The following is a 22,782-nucleotide window of genomic DNA, read 5'->3' as shown; positions in this document are numbered from 1 at the left end:
AACCAAGCTGGCTTCAAATATCCTATGTAGCTAAGGATGACCTTGAACTTCTGATTCTCACTCCTCCGTCTTCTGAGTGCTGGCTGGGATTTACAGCCCTGTGCCACCAACCAGGCTTATGTTTGCGGTGCTCAGAATGGTGACCAGGGCCTTATACATGTTCAACCCACCAGTCCCAGGCCCTGAACGATTCTTGAATGGATCCCTCTGCTGGGTATGAAACAGTCTGCACTCATTTCCTTTTTTTCTTATTTATTTATTTATTTATTTATTTATTTATTTATTTATTTTTATCTTTAGTAACATTTAATTCTGCAATACACATTCAGAAGAATTTTCAGAGAGTACAGAAAGACCCACATTCTCTACACTGAGTTCCAATAACTACAACAACTTACATTTCTGCAGCACAGGGTCAAAACCAGGGAACTGACATTGTTGTTAGGTGCAGGAGCCGTCCTGGCTGTTTACCATGGGTGTTGGCCTTCACTGGATCACCACAATCAAGATGCAGAGTTGCTGGACTCCGTGAAGATTTATTTTCCCACTCTCATCATTCCCAATCCCTGCTACCTGCCAGTCTTTTCCACTTCCACAATCCTGTCATTTTGTGACTGTCTTGTAAATGAAATCATGTCTGCTTTGTGACTTTTTGAGATTATTTTTTCTCTCTCACTCAGAATCATTCCCTAAAGATCCACTCAAGTTGTACCAATAGTCTGTTCATTTTTATTGCTGAATAGTATTCCACAGGATGACTATACCACAATTTGCTTAGTCATTCACCTGTTGAGAGACATCATACTTCCACTTTGGGGCTATTATGAAGAAAACTCACAAACATATTGTACATAGATTTTTTTCAAGAATATGACTTTTCATTCTCTTGGAAATAATGTTCAAGAGTACAATTGCTTGAACCTCTGGCTAATGGATGATTATTTAAGAAACAGCCAAACTATTTTCTGAAGCAGTTGTATCATTTTACATTTCCACAGCAGTGTGAAGACTTAGTCTCTCCAAGTTCTTACCTGCATTTGGTATTTTTAAGTCTTTCTTTCTTTATTAATTAATTAATTAATTTTTGTTTGTTTGTTTATGAGACAGAGTTTCTCTGCTTTTCCCAGGTCAGTCTCAAGCTCAACACCTTCCTGTCTCAGCTTCTTGCATGCTGGGGCTGCAGGCAGGTACCACAATGCTCATCCACTTTAGCTGTGGTAGATTGTTTCTAATGAAGACTTGGATAGATTGCTCAACGGTTAAGAAATTTGCTATTACAGAGTATCCTAGTTTGGTTCCTAGCACCCACACTGAGCACCTCACACTCATCCATAACTCCAGCTCCAAGAGATCTAACAGCCTCTTCCAGCCTCCATAGCTGCATGCACTCAATTATGACCTCTGTACGTAAGGACAGTCTCAAGAGCTGACATTTACTGAGGCCATTCTTTGTGCCAGGTGCTGTTCTCAGTAACACACAGGTCTCCGATTCCTTGGAAAGAGCAATTTTTATAAACACAATCTGCTTTTGTTATAAACACAAACTGCTCTCCTGACTTAGTTTTCAGACCCAACAGTCAGCACAAATGAATGGCTCCCACTATCCAACAAGGCTTAAAGGCGAGTGAGCTGTGTTTCTTTGTGTGTCTGCTGGCTGAGAGAGAATTTAAAGTGTCACAAGGGCTCATGAGTCAGAGCAGACACTCTTCCAGTGAGACAAGCGTCCACATTTAACAATGACATCATATGTGCATGTTGTTATTCACACTGAGAAACTCACGGACAGCGTTCAGTTCCACAAAGTCTGCATAAAGAAACTGTGAGCCCTCAGCCTCCTCGCAAGCAAAGGAAGAAAAGCGCCACCAGCTTGTGAACTAGACTTTTAGATAACTGCATTGGTTCAAGCCAAGTGGATACAAGGTTATCAGACTTATTGAATTCTCCCATCAGGCTAAGATCCTATTTTCTGAGGGTTGAAAGAGGTTCAAGGTTCTATAATGCTACAGTGGCTGACTGTCTATCAGCAGAACTACCTACCCCAGATGCAGGCAGAGGTGACTGGGCACTATTCTACACCAAGGGTGGTGAATTAGTTCACTAAGAGCCACCTTCCCTGGGATCCTTGGCTAGAAATAAATGACTTGGTGTCCACGGTACAACCAGGCAGCAGGTGGAGATCTGAGGGCTGAGTGTCCTTGTTACACACAGTCTATATATAGCACAGAGCTATGACAGGGGACACCACAGAGGCCATGGTGTGCTCTATACATCGTGGGCTTCACAACTTCTGACTGGGCTCCAGCTGCCACATCTGAGCCTTGGTCACTATCTCCTTGACCAGCTTGGAAGCTGGCTTGGCAGGTACAGTGACAGCCTCATGCAATCTGCCTTTTTCAGCCAGGCTGGGAGGAGTGAGGAGCAGTCTCCACCCAGCTTTCTGTATCTGTCACCAGTCTTAGTCTCACCCTGCTGACCTCCTAGCTCTGACCTAACTGATCTCTTTTGTGGCCTTGGCTTTCTTTGAATGCAATGCTTGGAACATTTTCCTACAAGAATTGTGCCTTTCCATTGCTTTATCATTTTATATCACCTCAAGGAAACCACAGCACTCAGTCAGCCACACAGACTCCCGGCAGTGGCTCTGCCTGGCTTACCTTTCTCTCCTTTTCTATTTGCTCATTTTGTGTGCCTCAAAATTCAGATGGAGGCCTCAGCCCCTAATAGGTGCACTGTTTGAAGTGTCTTTGTTATAAATGGTATGGGTAATCAATCCCCTTACAGAGTGACTGCTGTGTGTGTGTGTCTGTGTGTAGTGTGCATGCATGTATGCATGTGCACATGTATGTGTGTGTGTGTGTGTGTGTGTGTGTGTGGTGATCACAGCCTATCATTCACACAATAGCTAGATGATTCTAGAGAAGGAGCAGCTCTCTTCTCACATCCCTTTCCCATTCCTGTTCTTTGCCTTGGGTAGTGATGGCCTGTCTCTTTTCATCTTACCCTTGCCCCTACTCCACCCTCCTTCACAGGCAGGGCGACATCAGACCACCCTTCCTTCTCTTGGTAGCAGCAGATAGCTGATTGGCTACCATTGTCATGGCAACCCACTCTCTTTCATCCCCCTTCCTCCATTTCCAGAGCTAGCTAATCTGTGTGGCGCATGGAGTTCCAGGCTGGAAAGGGCAGACTGGGGGAGGGGAGAGGGCTCTCTTGACAGCCACGTGGCCTCACTTTTCAGTTTGCTTAAATTTGGACCCCGGTCTGGTATGCTAAGGGACGCCTCTGAGTCCGATCTGGGTCCCCGGCTGGGGGCACGTGGCAATGCTCATTGAATTTCTGGAATTGCATTCGTCCCTGGCTGCACTCCTGAGGGCGATGCCTGAAAGAACAGGCAGATGTGTTCTGAAACCCAAGGCCCCTTCCAAGCAGCACAAGGCTGGCTTCTTCTGGGGTGAAGTTGGGGATTTGGAAGTTGAAGGGTAAATGTCAGGATCAGAGTCTCCAAGACACTCGACATGTGAGCTGTGTGTGGCAACCATTACTTCAGATATTCACACATGCTCTTCTGCAAACCTGGGTGTGGTGGCATATGCCTTTCACCCAGCACTCACAAGAGAGGAGAGAGGCAGGTAGATCTCTATGAGTTCAAGGCCAGCCTGGCCTACATTGCGATTTTCAGGCCAGTCAGGGTTATATAGCAAGACCATGTCTCAAACAACAACCAAAAAGTAAAAAAACAAAAAACAAACAAACAAACAAACAAACAAAAAACCTTAATCTCAAAGTCTGAGCTAAATTCAAGGTGATTTGTGTGTTCTCAGCCTATGGGGCTGTAGAGGATGTGGATGCTTGATGCCAATCAGTACCGAGCAAACCTTCCTCAAGGATATTAAACACGTGCGAGAAGGAGGTCTGATTCAGGAGGACAATATTGTCTGATCGCTTACACTAAGCGCACAGGACAGGCATCTTTATTGAGCTACGCAGGAGACAGAGGCTGGGGAAGGTGGATTTATGGTTTGAGGTTATGGATGGAAGTTAGGAGGGATGAAAGAGTTCTGAAGGGGGGTGGTGACAGGCTTTACACAGCATGGTGGCTACACAACCACAAATTATTACACCCTTCTAAGGAAAGGGAACGAAGGAAGGCTGGCAGGGAGGACAGAGGATCATGGGAGGGAACTTCCAAGAGGCAGCACTTGGAGGGAGTGATTGGCTCCCCAGGGCCATTTGTCCTTCTCTCTGCACCTGCTGTATGCAGCAGACAGGCAATGTGTGATCAGCTGATGCATTTGTACAGAGGGTCCCCCTCAGTCCCCGAGGAAAGCTACCACCAGTGATCTATCTCTGTCCTCCAGGAATCCATCACATTTAGGAATGTCCCTGGTGTGATGATCTCCAGTTTAATTTCCTACCTGTGGCTCCTTCTGATTGGCCCAGGCTGGCCGAGTGGGTTGTGAAGACACATTAGTGCTATGTAGATTCTGTAAAACAGAGGGAGGAACATGTTTTTGACGGGGGCAGAGGGAAACCCTGTCTTCCTGGGACACCTGTAAGGCTAGAACCCTCTCCAGCTCCGGGGAGGGAGGGGGCGGTTTTTCAGCTTCCCCCTCCCGTCTAAACCATCCTCCACATGTCTCAGCTGTTCTGATGGAGCTGGGAGCAGGCAGCTTCAGGGGGCTGTATTTAGGGTTCATCTGCTCTTTTATTGCTTCTCTAGATTCCATATTCTCCCTTCCCCAGATTTGAAGAGCTAAAGATTCCTAAAGTCATTCACCTTTCCCCTAGCTAGAAAATGCCAGTTGTGCCTGAACCTCCACCTCTTCATACCACACCCTTTCTTGCCTCCTGGCAATCCTCACCCCCCTCTGCTTCCCCAGCCCCACGGGCAGCCGGTGCGTGTGGGGTGGGGGTTGTGGGGAGGGGGGCGAGCAGGCTCTTTGTCTGACATCATCTTCCACTCCCTAGCCTTCTAAGAGTTACTCACTCAGGCAATCCCCGCTCCACCAGAGGAGACTGTCCAATTGCCAAGCAACCCACTGTTAGCCAATCAGGGAGCTTGGAGGTGATGTCATGGCGAGAGCCCAGCAGTGGTGCTGATGTTGAGAGAAGCCCAGGGTACCACTAATTGAAGGAGTGAGAAGAGAACAGCTCGCTTTGGAAACCGGACTGCAGGTAAGGGGAACTGTGATACGGACAATCGGGGGGTGGGGTGGGGACGGAGGGGGCGTTTAAACAAAAGAAAGAAATAAAACAGCAGCCACAGAGGAGAGAGAAACGAAGGCTTTGGTGTCTATTGTGTTGCCTTTGGTTTCACTGAGTGGATTAAACTTTGTCAAATCCTGGGGGAAGCAGGGCGAGGCAAAATTATGGCGCTAGAAGAGGGGCGAGGGTGGGCGAGGGACATCATTTTTGTTCCAGATGAGTGGGATATGTCGGAGGTCCAAGCTGAGTTATTTCTGCATTAAAAAAAAAATAAATGTTTGGTTTGGGGAGAGGAAGATTTGCTGGAGTTCAGCTTCTTCTGGGGCTGCTCTGACCGAAGACCCTATTTCAGCAGAAGGAACTCTATGACATTTTCATCTGCTTTTCTTGTTTTTGCTCTTTGGCACTCCTGTCTTTCTCCCTTAGTTCTGTGTAGTCTTGCCTTTTCTCTCTTGGCCCTAAGGAAGCAGTGAGATCATCCCCTCTTGCTTGCCCCGCCCCGCCCTGAGGTTAGCCTAATTCTAACTGGCTCAGCAACTGGCTCTAAGGCAGAGGATGCAAGCTTGCAGGACTGCCACACCCAGACTCTCTGATCTTGACCAGTCACAGCTAACCCCCTTCAGGCTCAGCCCACAGCCCCAGCAAGGAGTTTTAGCATTCCCCCCCCCCTCCCAGACAGGGACCCAGAGCTTTGATGTCCAGCCGAGAACTGTGTTCCCACGTGGCAGCGCTGTCTTTGTTTTATATCTCCCAGGAAAATTATATCTGCTCAGGTGTGGAGGAGCCTCATTGTCCTCGACCTAGACAGTTCTTGGGGATGCCTTAGAGGATAGGTCAGACAGCCTTAGGTCACCCTCTGAGGACCCCAGACAGGGATACCCTATACCCCAACACCAAACAGCAGATGGGATGACCTGGTGGTGACCTGCTGGAGTTCTGATGGAAGGGTAGAAACAGAATGTGTGGGAATCTGTCTCCCCTAAGGCTGGGTCCCCTGTGGGGGTGGTCTCCCTTGGATGGGTGCTTAGGAGATGAGATCATGCACCAGGTGTGGAAATAATGATAGCTGTGCAGGGAAGCAAAGGCAGAGGGGGCAGGTCAATGTACAGTCGGAAGGCAGCCATAGCCTCCCAGTCCCACGCCTTTGCCCACAGCCCACCTTGCTCCGTGCTTGTGGATAAAGCTGTGTTCTTGGTCCTTTCCCAAGCTGCTGAGATCCCACTAGCTGGTTCCAGACTTCTTTGCCCCAGCTCTACCCATCTGGAACAACTGGGAAGTGACTTGGGAGCTTCTTTACCTGCTAGGCGGGTCCACCGCAGAGCCTGCTGCCTTGTGGGAAGTGAGATCCCCATCTCTGATGGCATCAGGGGAAGCTGGGTGACCATCCAGCAAAGAGACACTAGACATCTTTATATCACTGTGGAGGTTAATCCAGACCAGGGTCCCTTGAACTGCAGGCTGAAATCTAACTAGTAGATAAGAAAGTCAATTTTGTAGAATGTAACTGATATTTAAAAATAAAATTAGATCAGACAGAGTAGGGGAAAAAAGACAGAACACACCCCATATAGTGGCTCATGTTTCTTGTGCCTATTTAACTCTATATTTTTAGCTGTGTGTATATTTGTGTATAAATGTGTTGCTATGCAAATATACATGTGTATTCTTGTTGCAACATTCATATGCTAGATCATGACATAAAAATCTAGCTTTTGTTGTGGATCCCAATCGATAGAGTTGAAAATCATCGGGCTAAGTGACTTCTGCTTCTCTCTTCTAGCCCCCAGCCTACATATTTATGGAAAATTCACTAGGTTGAACTTTTTCTCTGTTAAAAATTAAAAAAATTAATTGTAGTAAAATATAACCCATATGAAAATGGCCATTTTCATTATTCTGAGTGGACAATGTTGTCTATATAATGTTCAGAAGTCTTTTCGTCCTGCAGATTGAGACGGTGGACCTGCTAAATACACACTCCTCAGTGGCAACTGCCACTGCCCCTGATTGACAATCATCGCTCTGCTGTCCACCTCTGAATGTGACCCTATAGGTGCCCCATAGCAATGGAATTGCACATTATTTTCTGGCTTATTTTACTTGGTATGATGTGTTCTGTTTCCATCCATATTGTAAACTATATGCCCCTGCTTCTGCCTACCAGTTAAGTGACTCAGAGTTACAACAGAATCCTGGTCTTGTTTAACCAGATGGGATGTCTATTCAGGGGTGTGCCAGGTCCTGAAGGATTACTAAAGCTAGAGAAATTTGACTGTATAGCACACACACCCAGCACACTGTTGAACACACATACCACAATTGCCCCCTTGTTCATAGTTTCACCTTCCTTTGTCTCAACTACCTAGGATCCATTACATCCAAAATATTAAAGGGGACTTTTTAGGGGGAAAAGACAATTCAGAAGTTTTAAAGTAACTTTTACCAATATGTTATATTTTTTATTTAATAATTACTATTGTTGCTCTTTAATTGTGTCTTCTATATATATTCAACTTTATTCTAAGTATACATGTATAGAATTGGGGAATGGTGTATAGAGAGTTTGCCATTGTCTGTGGTTCCAGATATCCAAGGAACCTCTTGGAATGTATTTTCTGTAGTTCAGAAGGAACTGATCTGGGAAGAAGGAGTGTCTTCTGCTTTTGTTTGGATTAGTAGTGAATATTCATATTTCATTTTGACAACCCTCCCCAAAACAAAAAACAAAACAAAACAAAACAAAAACAAACAATAACAAAACAGAAAAGAAAGAAAAGAAAAAGAAAAGAGGAATCTAAGGTCTAAGGGATTATCCCATAAACCACACTTGCTTTGTGGGAGGGAACTGAGTTAGTTGGTATTTAAAACAAACAAGAAGGAAGGGGAGACTTAGGGATGTGGCTCAGTGGTAGAATGCTGGCCGCCACACACCAGGCCCTGGGTTTAGTGGCTAGTGCTCACCTGGATATTGAATGATCAAGATCATCACCAAAGAAAACCTTGTGTTTTTCTTTTTTTCCTGAAACACAACGATCCTGTCTTTGTGTCCAGTCACATGCACCCATCTGCCCCTTCAGACCTGTCCATTTTCTCAGCACTTCCATAACCCATCTCAGACAGCAGGACCCCATGGGAGGGGACATGTAGCTGTAATGAATGGAATAGACTACTGGATTTGTCAAGGAGGCAATGCATGTGTGTAGGGGGGAGGGTGGGAGGGACATATGTGTGTGGGTGGACACATAGATCTCTATGGCTTCATTCTTCCTGTTGGCACTAGAATGTAAAAGTCTAAATGCTTAAAAAATGCTTTAAAAAAAACTGGCAAGGGAGGGGGAGGGTCCTTTTGTTCCTCTCCCCCGTTCCCCTGCCCCAGGGATGGTCATCTTGTAAATGCGTGTCTGGTAGCAGCTATATTGCAGGATTCAGAGTGAAATCATTACAACTATGTAATAAACTTAATGGTAGGGAAGAAAAATCCTAGAGGGAAATACTAATAAGATGAAGTGGCAGACTTCAGGAGGGCTTGATTCCCTGTGATGGGTTTTCCTGATGTGTAACATTAGTGTCATGTGGTGCTGTGTATAAAGGGGTGTGTATGTATGTACTGGAAAGTGTGTGGTGCACCATGTATGCTACTAAACATCTGCATTGCTGCTGTTAGGAGGGAGGCCAGGAGGGATGCTCTGCCCATGGAAGGCTGCAAGTGCCCTTGACCCCGGGCCTCACCCTGGGCCTGTGTCTTGTGTCTGGGCCACCTTCTTGCGTCCCAGCTAGCACGCCTGAATGGAAGCTCCTGCCCAGAACTTAACTTCTGGCACTGATTCCCCTGCATTTATTGAACTGGGAATAAGAATAGCCCAAGATGTCCCATCGCAGCGCATTATTTGGGGCTGTAGGTTTTCCGGCTGTGGTTCCCCATCCCCGGCTTGCCTCTCCGAGTGGCTGTTGGAGCTCCAAGGCTTTTGCAGACTCAGATCTCCAGGGCTGTCAGGTCAAGTGTCCTCAAAATGCACCGGAAGCTTCCTTCTGATGTCTGCTATGTACTCTCTAGGAGTTCTTGACCATGGGCCTGGCATCAGTTCCTGTTGGAGCCCTTGGAAACACTCAACGGGTGATTCAGCAGTGACAGTCTCCTCCCTCCCCCACACTCTTCCCCCCAAGCCACTCAAACCATGTATTCTCTGCCAGGTCCCCCCTGTACTCCCTACTTGTCCATCCTTGGTGGAGCTGTCATCCCTCCTTCCTTGAGGATTCAGGCTCTGTGTGGACTGACAGAAGGCAACAGACGTCCAGCAGAACCCCCAGAGGCCCTACCTGCCACACTCACTTTCTGTCCACCACCAAACTCTCTGTGGCTACTCCAGTACCTAAGGAAGGGCTTAGCACAGCACTCATTATCCAAGAAAGGATGAAAACCATGATAATGAGGAACATAAATTATCTCCTTTTGATTTTAAGTACAAATAAAACACACACTGCCAATCAGAGCAGGAAATCAGTAAGGCTGTTCCTCTATGGGGACATTATTCAAGCCATAAGTGGAGATGTGTGACATTGAAGTCACTGGGGCAGCGCAGAGTATCAGGACATAGAGTAGTGTCAGGCCAGAATGGCCTCTTTCTGCACTCTTGTGGTTAGAGGAGTTAGGCTAGAATTCATTACGCCCACACCCACGAAGTTCCCATCTTGAATCTGCGCCAGAGTCCCTATATTTGTCTTGTAGAACCCTTGCCAGAGACAGCTCTATTTAAACCACTCGGACGTGCATTAACTGCTGATCCCTCGGAAAGAGTCCACGTGGGTTTCTACACAGCCCAGTAGCAATAGCTGGGCATTTCTCACAGAGACAAAGTACTTGCCCAATTTGTCTACTGTGTGGCCAGTTTGAGATACTCAAGGGTTGGACACATATGGCCAGGTCTCACTAGAGTACCCAGACACTGCTGTGGCTCTAGGTCATTACCTGATCCCAGAAAGCCTAGAAATCCTGCCACAGTATCCCTACAGCTGCATTCCTTTGAGACACCCATTCTATACTGAGGGAAGCTCTGCAAACTCTTGTGGGTCTGTTGTCCTATTCAAGAAGGCGGAGAGGGCCCAGGACAAAGGGGGGGAAGGGCTTACACACTGGGACCCAGGACCTCACACTCTGGTTTCTCCTGTGCCAGCTTCTCACTGTGTAATCCCAGGATCTCTTATCCTGAGCACAGGATTGACACCTTAAGTGGGACAGATACAGGCAGTCACGTGCACCGCAGTACCTTGGGACCACCTGGCTTCTTCTCACTCTACACGGCAGTCTTTATCTAGCTATCACAGGGAAGTCTCATATGCTCTTCTATCAGCCCTGCAGACTGCCTGTTTACCTTGTCTCTGATAGCATACAAAGGGCTCCATCTTTCTAATCTAGCCATCTTTTCTTCTCTCTTGCTGCTGGAAGGTCCCTTTCCAGTCAACAGCCTTGACTCTGCCTCTTCACCATCAGCCACACCCACCTAATTTGCTTCATTGGCTGTGTCTCATTGTGTTGCCTGGTTGAGTGGTATCAGTCATAGATTTAGTCTATTAAATATGCTAGTGTTTTAATCCAGCAATGAAAAAAGTATGATTATCTGGGTTTCTGTTCACAGCCACTTAGATGCTGGCATTGTGTGAGGATCAGTTTACAAATGGGGCAACAGTGCTGGGTGGGACTCAGTCTAGGTAGGTCCTTCAGGCTTTGAATCTGGCCATGGCTTCCAATCACTCCTCCTAGCCTTGTCCCTGAGCTGGTATCACCAGATACACTTCTAGGCAATAATGTTAGATCCTGCAAATAGAGACAGACATCCCAATGAAGCACACATAAACTCAACTCCCAGCTCAGCATCTTATGACCTGTGTAACTTAGTGCAATCTACCCAACTTTGCTGAACTTTGATGTCTTCATTATCCTAGATTAAGTTGAGCTATAGCTGCAACTCTTCTAGAACATCACCATCCATTTCTGTTCTCATTCTGCATGGAAAACATGCCAATGGCTTGAAAACAGAATAGGTATAAACTCCCCTAGTGTGGAAGTGTCTACTGTCTTTCTGTTCTCATTCTGGTGCTGAAGGCAGTCTGCACATAGCCCAATGGGTCCCCTCTGTTCCTGAATATGCATAGTTCACACTTCAGCACAGCCAAGTTCCAAAGCCCATGACTGGTTCTAGGCACAAGGAGCCCAACTTGCATAATGGCCCCCTCCAACCTGGGACAAACTGTCTTCTTGATTTTGACAGTAGATACTTGAGTCCTCTTACCACCTGTTACCCTGGCTCAGTCCCTGCAGCATAGGAACTGGATGGTCAGGAGTCTCTTATTTTTGACCAACCAGTTTGTGTCATGTTCCGTGCAGGAGCCCAGAAACCACCATCCTGAGCCCTTGTTATTTCTGCAGCAACTGTTGGACGACTGTGTCACATTGACCTTTAGAGCTTGTTGTGTGGTCAGCTTTCTCCTGCTCAAGGGCTGGGATCAGATTCTGCCTTAACAGTAAGCATGGGCAGAGGCTTGGGATGGGTGTGGAGTGTGCTTAGCATGGGGCTGCCTTCTGATGCTCAGCTGCCTGAGGTCTTGGGCAGCATCTCTTCCTGATAGGTAAACTCTGCCTCCCCTCCTCTTCAGACTACCATTACCTCATCATCCATGAGTTCTAGCATTCTGTGCTCTGACTTGTGGTCTAACCCTTTCCCCTCCTCTTCCTGGCAGCTGTAGGCATACCCAGCAGTCCTTACCTCTAGATTGTATGTTGCTATGACAAGGCCAAAGCTAAGAAGCGGGAGCCACACCACAGGTTAAGGGTGGTGTATTTGATTAGCTGCTACAAAATGCTGATGCCACAGGCTAATAATGCGGAAAGCCAGGCTACCTGCTGTGACTGCCACCCACAGGGGCTTAAAGTTGCTCTGTATTGTTGTGCTTTCTAGAAAGCTTTGCCTGTGTTAACTTCTGTAACCTTTCTCAGAGTGCCTCTTGAGTCTTGACTATGATAGAAATGATATGTCAACAGGAGAGTTTTTGAAGGTTCCTATTTATCTCTGGATCCAAACACACAGATTGTATTGAGGAGTAAATCAGACTGTGTAAAAGAACTAGCTGTTGAGATGCAGTGGCGGAATTGTGGATTTGAACTTTGAGTTTGTCATGTACCAAGAGTAGTGGGGCTAACACATACCTCCAGCACATGGCAGGGTGATGAAAGTTCAAAATCAACTTGTTTAAAGGTTCTAGGGAGAATCCTTTCCTGCATCTTCTGGCTTCAGGAATCTTTAAGGCATTAGCTTATGATCACATTGTTTTGATCTCTGCCTCTGTCTTTCATGTGCCAGTCAGAAGCCCTCTTTGGGAGTCAGGGATGCTCTCATCTTGAAGTTATTAGTCACATCGAGAGTGGTCTTTTGTTCACATGAAACCACAGTCACAATGTTAGGGTGTGTGCACACTACTTATTCAACCCAAGGCACGGAATGGGCTTGGAAATGTCACCTCATTCTCCTGAGACATCTTCATCTATGGAAGAACATGTCTACCCCTCCAAAAGGCAACAGTGGTGCTTGGGATGAGTGCATAATGAAATGAATTTGCTGTGTTCTGTGACTTTGAGTTTTAACTGTGCAGGTTAGAACATCACAGTGCTGAAATCTGTGACAAGTTTCTTGTCACCTTGTCACCCCCTCTCCCCAACCCCTGACTCCATTACCTTTCCTGATCTTCCTTCTCTGGCTCTCCATCATTCTGTGTTCCTATGACTCATAGCCAAAGTTTTCCCATATGGAAAGTACTTCTATACATAGTTGAAAAAAAAAGATCCCCTCCCACTTCCAGACTAGACTGTTTTTTTTTTGTTTTTTTTTTTGAATCCTTGAGACCACGAAGAACAAGCAGCAGGCATCTGACTCTTCCATTTGTCACTGGAGAAGAGCTTATAAGTCAGAAGATCTGGGTCTAGCCCAGGCTGACCACATTCGAGCTTTGTGACCTTAGGCAGGTATCTTAACATCTCCGGACCTCAGGTTCTTCCCCTGAATGCAAAGATAGTGACGTTTGCCTCATCTGCACAACTCAGGCTCACATGAAGGTCACCTGGGAGAGAGTTGAAAGTCTTTCATGTCTGTAGGGTCTTGTTACTCCAGCCCAGGCTGAAGACAGGCCCCTTCCCTCACAGCTGCACCTGTTCACTTCTCTTCTTTCTCCGATGTGTGTTTTCTTCCTCTTCTCCCTGTTCTCACCCTCCAGCTCCTGTCCGACCCATCACCCAAGGTCCTAGGTCTCTGCCTCCCCTGGCTGAAGTTTCTCATCAAGTCACCCTATTTTTCAATCACTTTGGACCTAAATAGATGCCAATCCCATGATCAAGGGCTTTGTCCTCAGGCAGCAGGCCTGGCTCCATATTCAGGGACTTACTGGTACCATCAGGACCAGCCTGACACCATGGAAAAAAGGCCTATTGTGTCGGCAGACGAAGGCCCTGGCAGGATCTTTGGCTTGAAAATACAGAACAGAGCCCTCTAAGAGCAGCTGATCTTGCTTCAAGCCTGTGCTCATTTACTCTCTCTTAGCCTTGACAAAAGGGGGCGTTATCCTCACTTGCAGGGCTGGCAAGAACAACTCCATGCAGGGGGCAGAGGAAGGTGGGTGCTAGGTGCTGGGCAGAACTTGTCCCGTTTCACAGGTGTAGCTCTGTGAAGAATGAAGACTGGAAGCACAAGATCTGGGTATGCAACGTGACCAATGATGGTGTGAGATGTCACCCAGCATAGAATCTGCACTAGTCTAGTTTTAGGCTGGAATTGAGCCCACTGCTGGCTCAGGACCTCCTATTTACACGGCCCCCAAAGGGCAGGCACACTTGCTCTATAAAGACAGGGATCTCATCTTCCTGAGAACTAAGTAGTAGTAGCTTCCTGGCTCACATCACTCTCCACTGGCACAGTGACCATCAAAGGTGGTCATGCCAAGAGCTCAGAATTGGCTGTCAGTGAAGCCCTGTTCCCTCCCATCTCCTAAGTCCTCACAGATGCTCCTCTCTCGACCTTCCTATCTCTTTTTTGGTCCTCTCCTCTCTTGCTATATGCAGGTCTGGCTCCAATCAGCTTAAGAACATCCCTGCTTCCCTACAGGCTCCACTTAGCAGATCTCCTCCTTGTCTCATCTTTTAAGACTCACTTCAGGGTTTTCTTTGACTGCCTCCCAGCCTCTTGTTAATGAGAGATTCTTGTTTCCAGTCCTAAGATGGTCCCATATGCCCATGTATGTCTCCACACTAACATAATTATTATGATGATATACCTTGGTGTGTGTGTGTGTATGTGTGTGTGTGTCCTCTCATGGTCCAGGGTCATTTTCAGTGGATCCAAGGAGCCAAGCTGGTGGTTCACAAAAGATGAAGTAGGAGGGTCTCAGAGTGGGTTTCCTACTCACCTCCTGTCAGAGTTGGCTGGGGGGATGCCTAGGGTGGAGAAGTTTAGACAGTTATTTAATTAATAAACATTTCCAGGCAAATTTGACTGAGGCCTTGCCTCTCACCTTCACCCTGACCTTGAGCCGGGCTATTACACTGCACAGGGAGACAGATAAACACCCCTAAGAAATAAAGTTGGGGGAACCCATATTTCTATGTCTCAGGTCAATTGTGAAGGGATCCTTGTTGTGTGAACTGAACCTGCCTGGGCAGATGTGGAGGAGGGGGAGGGGCTGGAGGGGAGAGGGCCTGTCGGCCATAGCAGAGGCCACATCCCCGAGATCCCCTCAGAGCTTAAAAAGACCATCTTCATGGTAAGAGCTTATCAGTGTGAACTATTCTCTTTTTCTTAGGGTTGTGCTCCAGTTCTGAGCTGGTGATAACACTTCCTGTGACTTTTGGTCAATTCAGCCACCAGATTCCTGCCAACATGACTCTCGCAGGTAAGTACATACACCAGTCAGTGATGGACACGTAACACAAGCTCTCTCTCTCTCTCTCTCTCTCTCTCTCTCTCTCTCTCTCTCTCTTTCTGTATGTTCATGTGTACTAAGGTGCATGTGTATGTGTGACACACATGTATGCCATGCACATGTGTGTGTGTGTATGTGTGTGCAAATGCATGCAGAAGGACAGCCTCAGATGTCCTTTCTCTGGATCCTTCTGTCTTCCCTTTTTAGAGAAAGGGTCTCTCATTGGTCTGAAGCATGCTGATAAGGCTGACTGGCCAGGGAGTGCCAGGCATCTTCCTATTCCCGCCTCCCCAGGGGCTTTTCCATGGCAATGCTGAGCACCAGACCTTGTGCTCGCAGGCAAACAATTGACCAGCTCTCCAGCCCTCTTTCTCTATGTATGTGCATTTATAAATGCACAGGAAGACAGGGCAGAGAAACCAAGAGGTAAAGTCATTTCTGGGTGATGGGTGGGATCACAACTGAACTCTTCCTGCTCATTTGTTCCATGTGTATTATTTAATTTTAAAATAATACCTTTATAATAGTGTTGAAACTATGCTATGGAGTTTCTAAGAGAAAATAAATACTGGGCTGTGTGCAGAGGAAGTATTTTATTTTATAAATAAGTCACCGTGCAATGGGGAAGGACTTGCAGAGGACCCCCATGATGACCTGTGACCTCCAAAGAGACTCAGTCATGTCAAGGGTACATTTCTACTCTGTGGACAACTTCTCCCTGGTTTGATGCCTATGCTGGGAAGATTTGAGGAGATTTGCAGCCTGATCCCTTCTGCAGTGAGCCTGGATTTTAAGGAGAGTAGCAATGATGTCTCTCTATTCATCTCTTTACCCTTTAGGCAGCAATGCCAAGTACTTTCACAAGAGTGAACTATAGATTTCCTACAACCTAGTATCAAAGCCCTGGTTTATCCTTGAGAGGAAGTAGGAGATGGAGGGCTAGAGTCAGGGCTGCACTTGGGCTCTTTTCTTGAGGGAACTTAGCATTTGGTAGTAACAGAGGATGGGATCATTTGGGTGAGTGAGAATGTCAAATTTCAAGTGTGAGGTGGCCCAGGCTTGGGAGTTAGAAAGCCTGGGTTGACTCACAGAAGTGCTGTTTTCTGGGACTGATGAACCAACCATCATCACTGGTACACTCTCTTGTAGCCTATAAGGAGAAGATGAAGGAACTCCCATTAGTGTCTCTGTTCTGCTCCTGCTTCCTGTCTGATCCCCTGAATAAATCATCCTACAAATATGAAGGTGAGTGGGGGCGCGGCTGGGATAGGAAAGGGTGGAGGCTTCTGTGTCCTGTGTTTGTGGGTGCCCCCATTGACTCCTATCTTGTAACTGTCCTGGTCATAGTGTGTCTTCATTCCCAGAGCCTGAGGGGTCTGAGCCCGGGGAATGTGGCCTGGATGCCAGGCAGCCACTGGGGATCCGGATTCGGCCTCCTGGAGCACTTGCTCCTAGAGTCCCTTTTGCACATTCCTTGACACCACAGAGGATGCCAGGAGAAGTCAGACACAGATTCTGAGATCTGTCCTTGGAGACACAGAACAGAAAAGAAAACTTGGTGTGTTCATCAGGGCTTCTAGGGACAGATAGAGATGCTCCCAGACAGGCCCAGGGTGGGAAGAGCACTTCCAGCCTGGATGGTGACAGTGGTGCTGTCTGAGTCCCAAGTCCTATCAGAGAGTACTGGATTGCCACGCTCTCAGGAGGAGTGGTCTGGGACAGATATAGGTCATCTCTTCATTTCTGTTTACGAGGAAGGGATGGGTTTGGTCTGTCAATAAGAGAGATGGGTGTTTGGATGACCTGAGACTGTTTTTTCCATTTAGGCTGGTGTGGGAGACAGTGTAGGAGGAAAGGTCAAAGCCAGCGGAAAGGCAGTGCTGACTGGAGAGAAAGAAGAGAACAGGGTAGGCCGGAGCCAGGGGTGAGGTCCACAGGCCATCAGAGGGACAGGGCAAGGAGGGGCTGGGGGTCGGGGTGGGTGAAACGAACTGGTGTCTGTCACCAGCAAGGAACAACAGCAGCTGGTGGTGTTGCTGTGGCTGATATCACAAATCATAGTTCCTGGGATCCTTGCCCAAGGATCCTCAAACCTTACTCTGTCAAAGTCACTGTCCTTAGGGTCCAATATTCAGGATCAACCAGACCCCTAGTCATTGGTGTGCCTTGGGACTCCCTGCTTCCCTGTGTCTGTGTGCATGTTTGCATGCTTGTTGGGGCCCTAGCTCCCCCTCAGAAGGTGAGCAGCCCCAACTCTGCCCTCCACAGCAGATACAGTAGACCTGAACTGGTGTGTCATCTCTGATATGGAAGTCATTGAGCTGAACAAGTGCACCTCAGGCCAGTCCTTTGAAGTCATCCTGAAGCCACCTTCCTTTGACGGGGTGCCTGAGTTTAATGCCTCCCTCCCAAGACGGCGAGACCCATCATTAGAAGAGATACAGAAGAAGCTAGAAGCAGCAGAGGAGCGAAGGAAGGTTAGTGCGGCCCCATATTGCTGTCTTCCATCTCACTGTGAGCAGGAAGTGCAGCCCCATATCTCTTCCTTCCATCCCAGTGGCAGTGGGTAGAATATTTAGAGAGCACCTCCCGAGTGCTGGGCATAGACCAGGAGTTCTCAACCGTCCTAGTGCTGCAACCCTGTAGTACAGTTCCTCATGTTGTGATTACCTCCATGCCATAAACATATCCCATTGCTCTTCATATCTTCATAATTATAATTTTGCTACTGTTATGATTGTAATGCAAGTATCTGATATGCACCTCCAAAGTGGTAGCGGTCCACATGTTGAGAACCACTGGTGTAGATTAAGATACCACCCGAAGCAGATAAGACTATGAATTATGCAGTGGGTGAGCTTACAGTTTGGTTAATGGCTAAGGTGTCACAGTCCTCTCAGAGCTGGCTTGAATGCAGCTTCCTTGTCCTCCACTGATTCTCGCGCCTCGGCTCAGATGCCATTTTAATGTGAGTGTTTCTTCATCTTTCAAGAAGAAAGAAAAAAATAGCTTTCTCCATTTAAATGTGTGGCCCTTCCCTTTATATCCACGGCATCTATTACATGCAGGTTTGGGTTCTGTTATTTATTAGTAGGCATGTTTATTTCTACTAGGCTAATTTTCTCCTTTCCCTGGTTTTTGGAGTTGTGAGGTACTTGAAGTTCATATAGGATCACTCAGTACTTGTGAATGAATGAGCGGAAAAATGGATGAGGAAAGTGAGAGAAGAGATTCAAAGCTGTTTAGGAAAGGGGCAATAAAGTCACAGATGATGGAAAGCTCGCAGGTGGTCCAAGCCCTCTGCTTCCGGGACAGAGGACCAGGTTCAGGCATGCATCTCGCCTGTGATGGCAGAAGTCCACCCTAAAGGGTCTTTCTCTTTCTTGTGTTGCCCTAGTACCAGGAAGCCGAGCTCCTGAAACACCTCGCAGAGAAACGAGAGCATGAGCGAGAGGTGATCCAGAAAGCTATTGAGGAAAACAATAACTTCATCAAGATGGCAAAAGAGAAGCTTGCCCAGAAGATGGAGTCCAATAAGGAGAACCGGGAGGCCCATCTGGCCGCCATGTTGGAGCGACTGCAAGAGAAGGTAAGCCATGCGAGATAGGCAGGAGGCTCCTTCCGTGGCAAGAACATGCAACCTACACATCACTCTGGAGGAAGTAGCCTTCGCAGGAATGGAAATGTTTCTACCAGGCAGGGTCCTTGTTGTTCTAAGGGGGTGATTTGGGAAGTCATAGGCAAGAAGCTCACATCAAACTCTGGGTGGCCTCTGGGGATCTTCTAGGGTTTTACAATGGAAAGTTCTCACTGTCTCAGGAGATTGCCCACACTCTTCTTTTCTAGAGAAAGCCTGTCCAGTGCAAGTATCTAAGGAGAGACACATGTCTACACATTTCTGGCTTCATTGTTGAATGGGCAGAGTTGGGTTAATGAAAGATGCTAACCTGAGCATGGCTCTGAGCCAGGGATACAGCAAGCTCGGTTGCCAGGACAGCAGGATACAGGATTCTCCCCAGAGCTCCTCATAAGGGCCATAGGGTAATAGGTTTTCCTTAATAGTCTGCCTTTGTCAATAACTCACATGTCACCTGCATATGAGCGGTGTGAGAGACTGGGGTTGGTCCTCCGTGTCATTCTTTGGAAGACATGCTGGCCTCATCCCTTGAGTCCCAGGCTGCCTCAGTTTCTCCTGCAGCTCCTGGGAAGCTTTAGCTCTGTGTTTTATTTCCAGGAGCCGCCTGCTGCGCGGTGACTCTCGGGACCGATCGGTGGCCTCGTCCCATGGTGAGCAGCCTGGTCCTTATTCCTTCCTGACTACCCACCTAGAACCTCAGGCCCTTGGCAACAGTTACCAGAAAGATCTGGCTTCATCCAGGGATGTGAGCTGCACAGGCTGGCCAGCAGGTGGCAGCCCCCTGCTCTGATGTTCAATTCCATGATGGACAGCAAGGCTTCTTTCTCCAGTGCCTTAGAGGAGGAACACAATCTGAGCATGATTTTGGGCTTCTCCAGCTAATGAGAGATACTGTAGAAAAACTTAAGATTGCCTTTACTTTTTAATACTAGGTCTCATGTATGCCAGGCAGGCCTCAAATTGGCTGTATAGCTGAGCATAGCCTTGAAATTCTTATCATTTTGCCTTTACCTCCAAGTGCAGGGATTACAGGTGTGTGCTGCCAAACCTGTTCTATGTAGGTTCTATGCAGATGAGGGGCTCGAACCCAGGGCTTTGTACATGCAAGGTAGGCATTCTGCCAACAGAACCATATCCCCAACCTCAAGGCAAATTCTTGAGGAAACTATAGTTTGGATGGGAGAGATTGTGGGCTTACAGACTCAGCTTAAACATATCACAAAGTTAGATTGTATTAAAGCACTTAAACATTTGTTTATAAGACACTTTTATTTTATCATAACACGGTCATCACAAGTTTATGAAGCAAACATTCTTAGTTCAGTTAAGGAAACCATTCCAGAGATCAAATGATTCACTGAAATTCTCATGGTTTACGAACAGTAGAGCTGGCCTTGGCCTCTGGTCCAAGTGGCCGCTTTCTTGCCTGGCTCAGAGAGAACATCCCAGTATTATCTCACTAGCTTTTCATCAGCAAAGGGGTTTCTGTAGACCGAGCAAGCAGAGGCCACGGACCCAGGGCTCTGCATAGCCAACTCACTTGAAAACAGAGGAAAATTAGGCAGAGGAAGATTGGCAAGGTTGTATTTGGAATGACGACTGTGCACATCAAATAGATGCTAAGAATCAAGATTCCAGATCAGACATTTGAGAGGACAGTTTTTCTCTGAGATCTGATGATCTCCACTCATAACCACTCACTGGATGAGGCAGGAGGCAAGGTTGAGAGCTAGGTATATGTTTCCGCCCCACCCCCTCCCCTGCCCCACGACTCTGTCCACAGACCAGGGACATCTTCAACATTAACAATGCTAGCTCTTGTGTTGTGGGTCATGACCAGAATTCCTAGGAATAAAATCCCCAGCCCAGACTTACTGCCTGGCTCTCCAGGGGTAAGGTCTGACTACGTGTGGACTCCAGGTCATGTGATATATATCAGAGTTTAAGAACAAGACAAACTGCTCCTTGCTTTCAGCCTGTGGAAAATTCTAAGGGCCTCTGGAAAGATCAACTTGCTGGTGAAGGTGTATCTTAGGAACCTGGGTGGCCTCAGTGGCTAATCTGTCATTCAGATGTGGCAACACTGGAATCTGGGAGGGGGATCATTGGGTACCTTTTGTTTCTCCCGATAGGGACTGGGAAACACAAAGAAGAAAAACACATATATGTTCTGTTCTCAGCCTACAAGGGCACAGATATTTATTTAGTTGTCTGGAATGACATGGAGGGGCAGGTGTGTGACATGGTCCCATGAGTGGACACTTGTCACAGAGTTTCAGAGCTGAGCCAGCTGCTCATTCTAGTCCCTCTGGAAAGGTCCAAGAAATAGAGGCCTGGTTAGGTAAGACAGTCAGTTAAGGTCACACAGCTGGCCGGGAGAGTAGGAAGGGAAATCTAGTCTTTTGGCTGAATTATGTTGCAAAGCAAATGAAGGTTGTCTTCCAACACTTGTAAGGGCGCCCATTGTCTGGAGTCAAGTTCTATTTCCCAACAGTATGTAACTCATGGGTCTTCCTCCTTCAGTCAGAGATTTAAGACAGTGTTAGAGAGATGGGAGAGAAATAGCACATCTGTGGTGTGTCAGGGATGCTGGCAATGGGCTGATTCTTTTCCCGTTTCCTTCTAAACTGGCTGTCCCAAGTGACCCCTTAGATTTAGTCAAGTGACCATCCCAAGTGCCAGAATGACCAATGGAGGTAGAGAGCCTCGGGTGTTTTGGGGGTCACTGTGAGGTGGGTCCCCTGTAGGCTGTGGGGACTCAGCAGTCCATGCACTCACTCTGTGCCCTTGCAGGCTTACACACCTGTGATCCCGGCGTTTTACGTGCCTCCTTCCACCCCTTAGGATACCTTCGCTGACAGCTCTGCTCTGCCCGTGGTGACCATCTTTTGCGTTCCATTCTCTCGCCCTGTGTCCTCCCCTGGCAGCCTTGTGTGACCCGCCTTTGTCCCTCCCTTTCTCCCCAGGACAAGCACGCAGAGGAGGTGCGGAAAAACAAGGAGCTGAAGGAAGAGGCCTCTAGGTAAAGCCCAGAGGCCAAGGAAGTTTCCAGGACAGCCGGACAGCTCCCACAGCAACCGGTTCCAGCAGCCTCGGCTGTTGGCTGCTCTCCCAGCACTGGGGTTCGGGGGGAGGGGGTGGCCAAGGGGCGTTTCCTCTGCTTTTGGTGTTTGTACATGTAAAAGATTGACCAGTGAAGCCATCCTATTTGTTTCTGGGGAACAATGATGGGGTGGGAGAGGGGACAGAGAGAGTGTGGAAAAGGAGGTGAAGATGAGCCCGAGGACATTGTGACACTGTCCACTGACTGCAGACTTGGGCCAAGGCCCCCATTTTTCATGGCTCTGCCTGGACATCCGGCCTCCAGGTTCCAAGTGGAGAGAAGATGAGAACCGAGGTAGAGGTTCAGAGTGAAAGGAAGAGTCCTGGTGGGGTGGTGGCTGCAGGGTCAGCCGGACAAGCCCATCTGGATGGAGCGAGACCCGCCCTGCAGCGGGTGGGATGAGGTCTGTGTGCGTCTGTTCATTGTCATCTTTTGATCATCATGACCAATGAAACATTTACTCCGAGTCTCCGGTGTTTTTATTTCCTGTATCGGCTCTTTGCAAATGGGGAGAGTGTTCTAGAAATTTGGCTTCCCACCTATCCGATGACAGGTGCCCTTTAACTTTTCCATCTGGTATCCTGTGTGCTGGGTGATATGGGTTAGGTCATGGAACGATTAGAGGTTTGCCTTTCTTTCTCTTTTTAAAACCCTTTTGTGGGCTGCGCCTTACTGGCTGGAGGCCACCGAGGGGATGAGGAAAGAGATGGCATATTTCCTATCTACAGACTCACATCCCGGTATAGCCCCAGGGATTCATTGTAAGAAGGACATCCTTAGCTTATGTAGCCGCTCTAACAAAATACCTTAGGTGGGGTAATGTGTGAACATTAGGGTTAGGGTTAGGGTTAGGGTTGGGGTTGGGGTTGGGGTTGGG

General features: G+C 47.6%; 1 protein-coding gene across 7 annotated transcripts; it reads left to right on the top strand.

The window, feature by feature from the left end:
- The first annotated feature begins 16,301 nt into the window (after nt 1-16,301).
- Nucleotides 16,302-21,862, top strand: Stmn4 (stathmin 4). 7 transcript variants are annotated; one of them, XM_052191135.1, is made up of 5 exons: nt 16,311-16,410; nt 16,992-17,072; nt 17,434-17,642; nt 18,563-18,754; nt 21,769-21,862. In XM_052191135.1, the coding sequence occupies exons 1-5, from the start codon at nt 16,329-16,331 to the stop codon at nt 21,826-21,828; spliced, it is 624 nt and encodes a 207-aa protein (XP_052047095.1). In that variant the 5' UTR covers nt 16,311-16,328; the 3' UTR covers nt 21,829-21,862. The 7 variants fall into 7 exon arrangements, with proteins under 7 accessions (XP_052047099.1, XP_052047095.1, XP_052047096.1 ...); XM_052191136.1 differs by lacking the exon at nt 21,769-21,862 and adding an exon at nt 19,400-19,420; XM_052191139.1 differs by lacking the exon at nt 16,992-17,072 and having other exon boundaries at nt 16,302-16,408; nt 17,468-17,642.
- Nucleotides 21,863-22,782: the final 920 nt, after the last annotated feature.

Source organism: Apodemus sylvaticus, chromosome 8 (assembly GCF_947179515.1).
Source record: "Apodemus sylvaticus chromosome 8, mApoSyl1.1, whole genome shotgun sequence".
Taxonomy (NCBI): domain Eukaryota; kingdom Metazoa; phylum Chordata; class Mammalia; order Rodentia; family Muridae; genus Apodemus; species Apodemus sylvaticus.
Note: the sequence above shows the minus strand (reverse complement) of the source record. Positions and strands in the feature narration are given on the sequence as shown.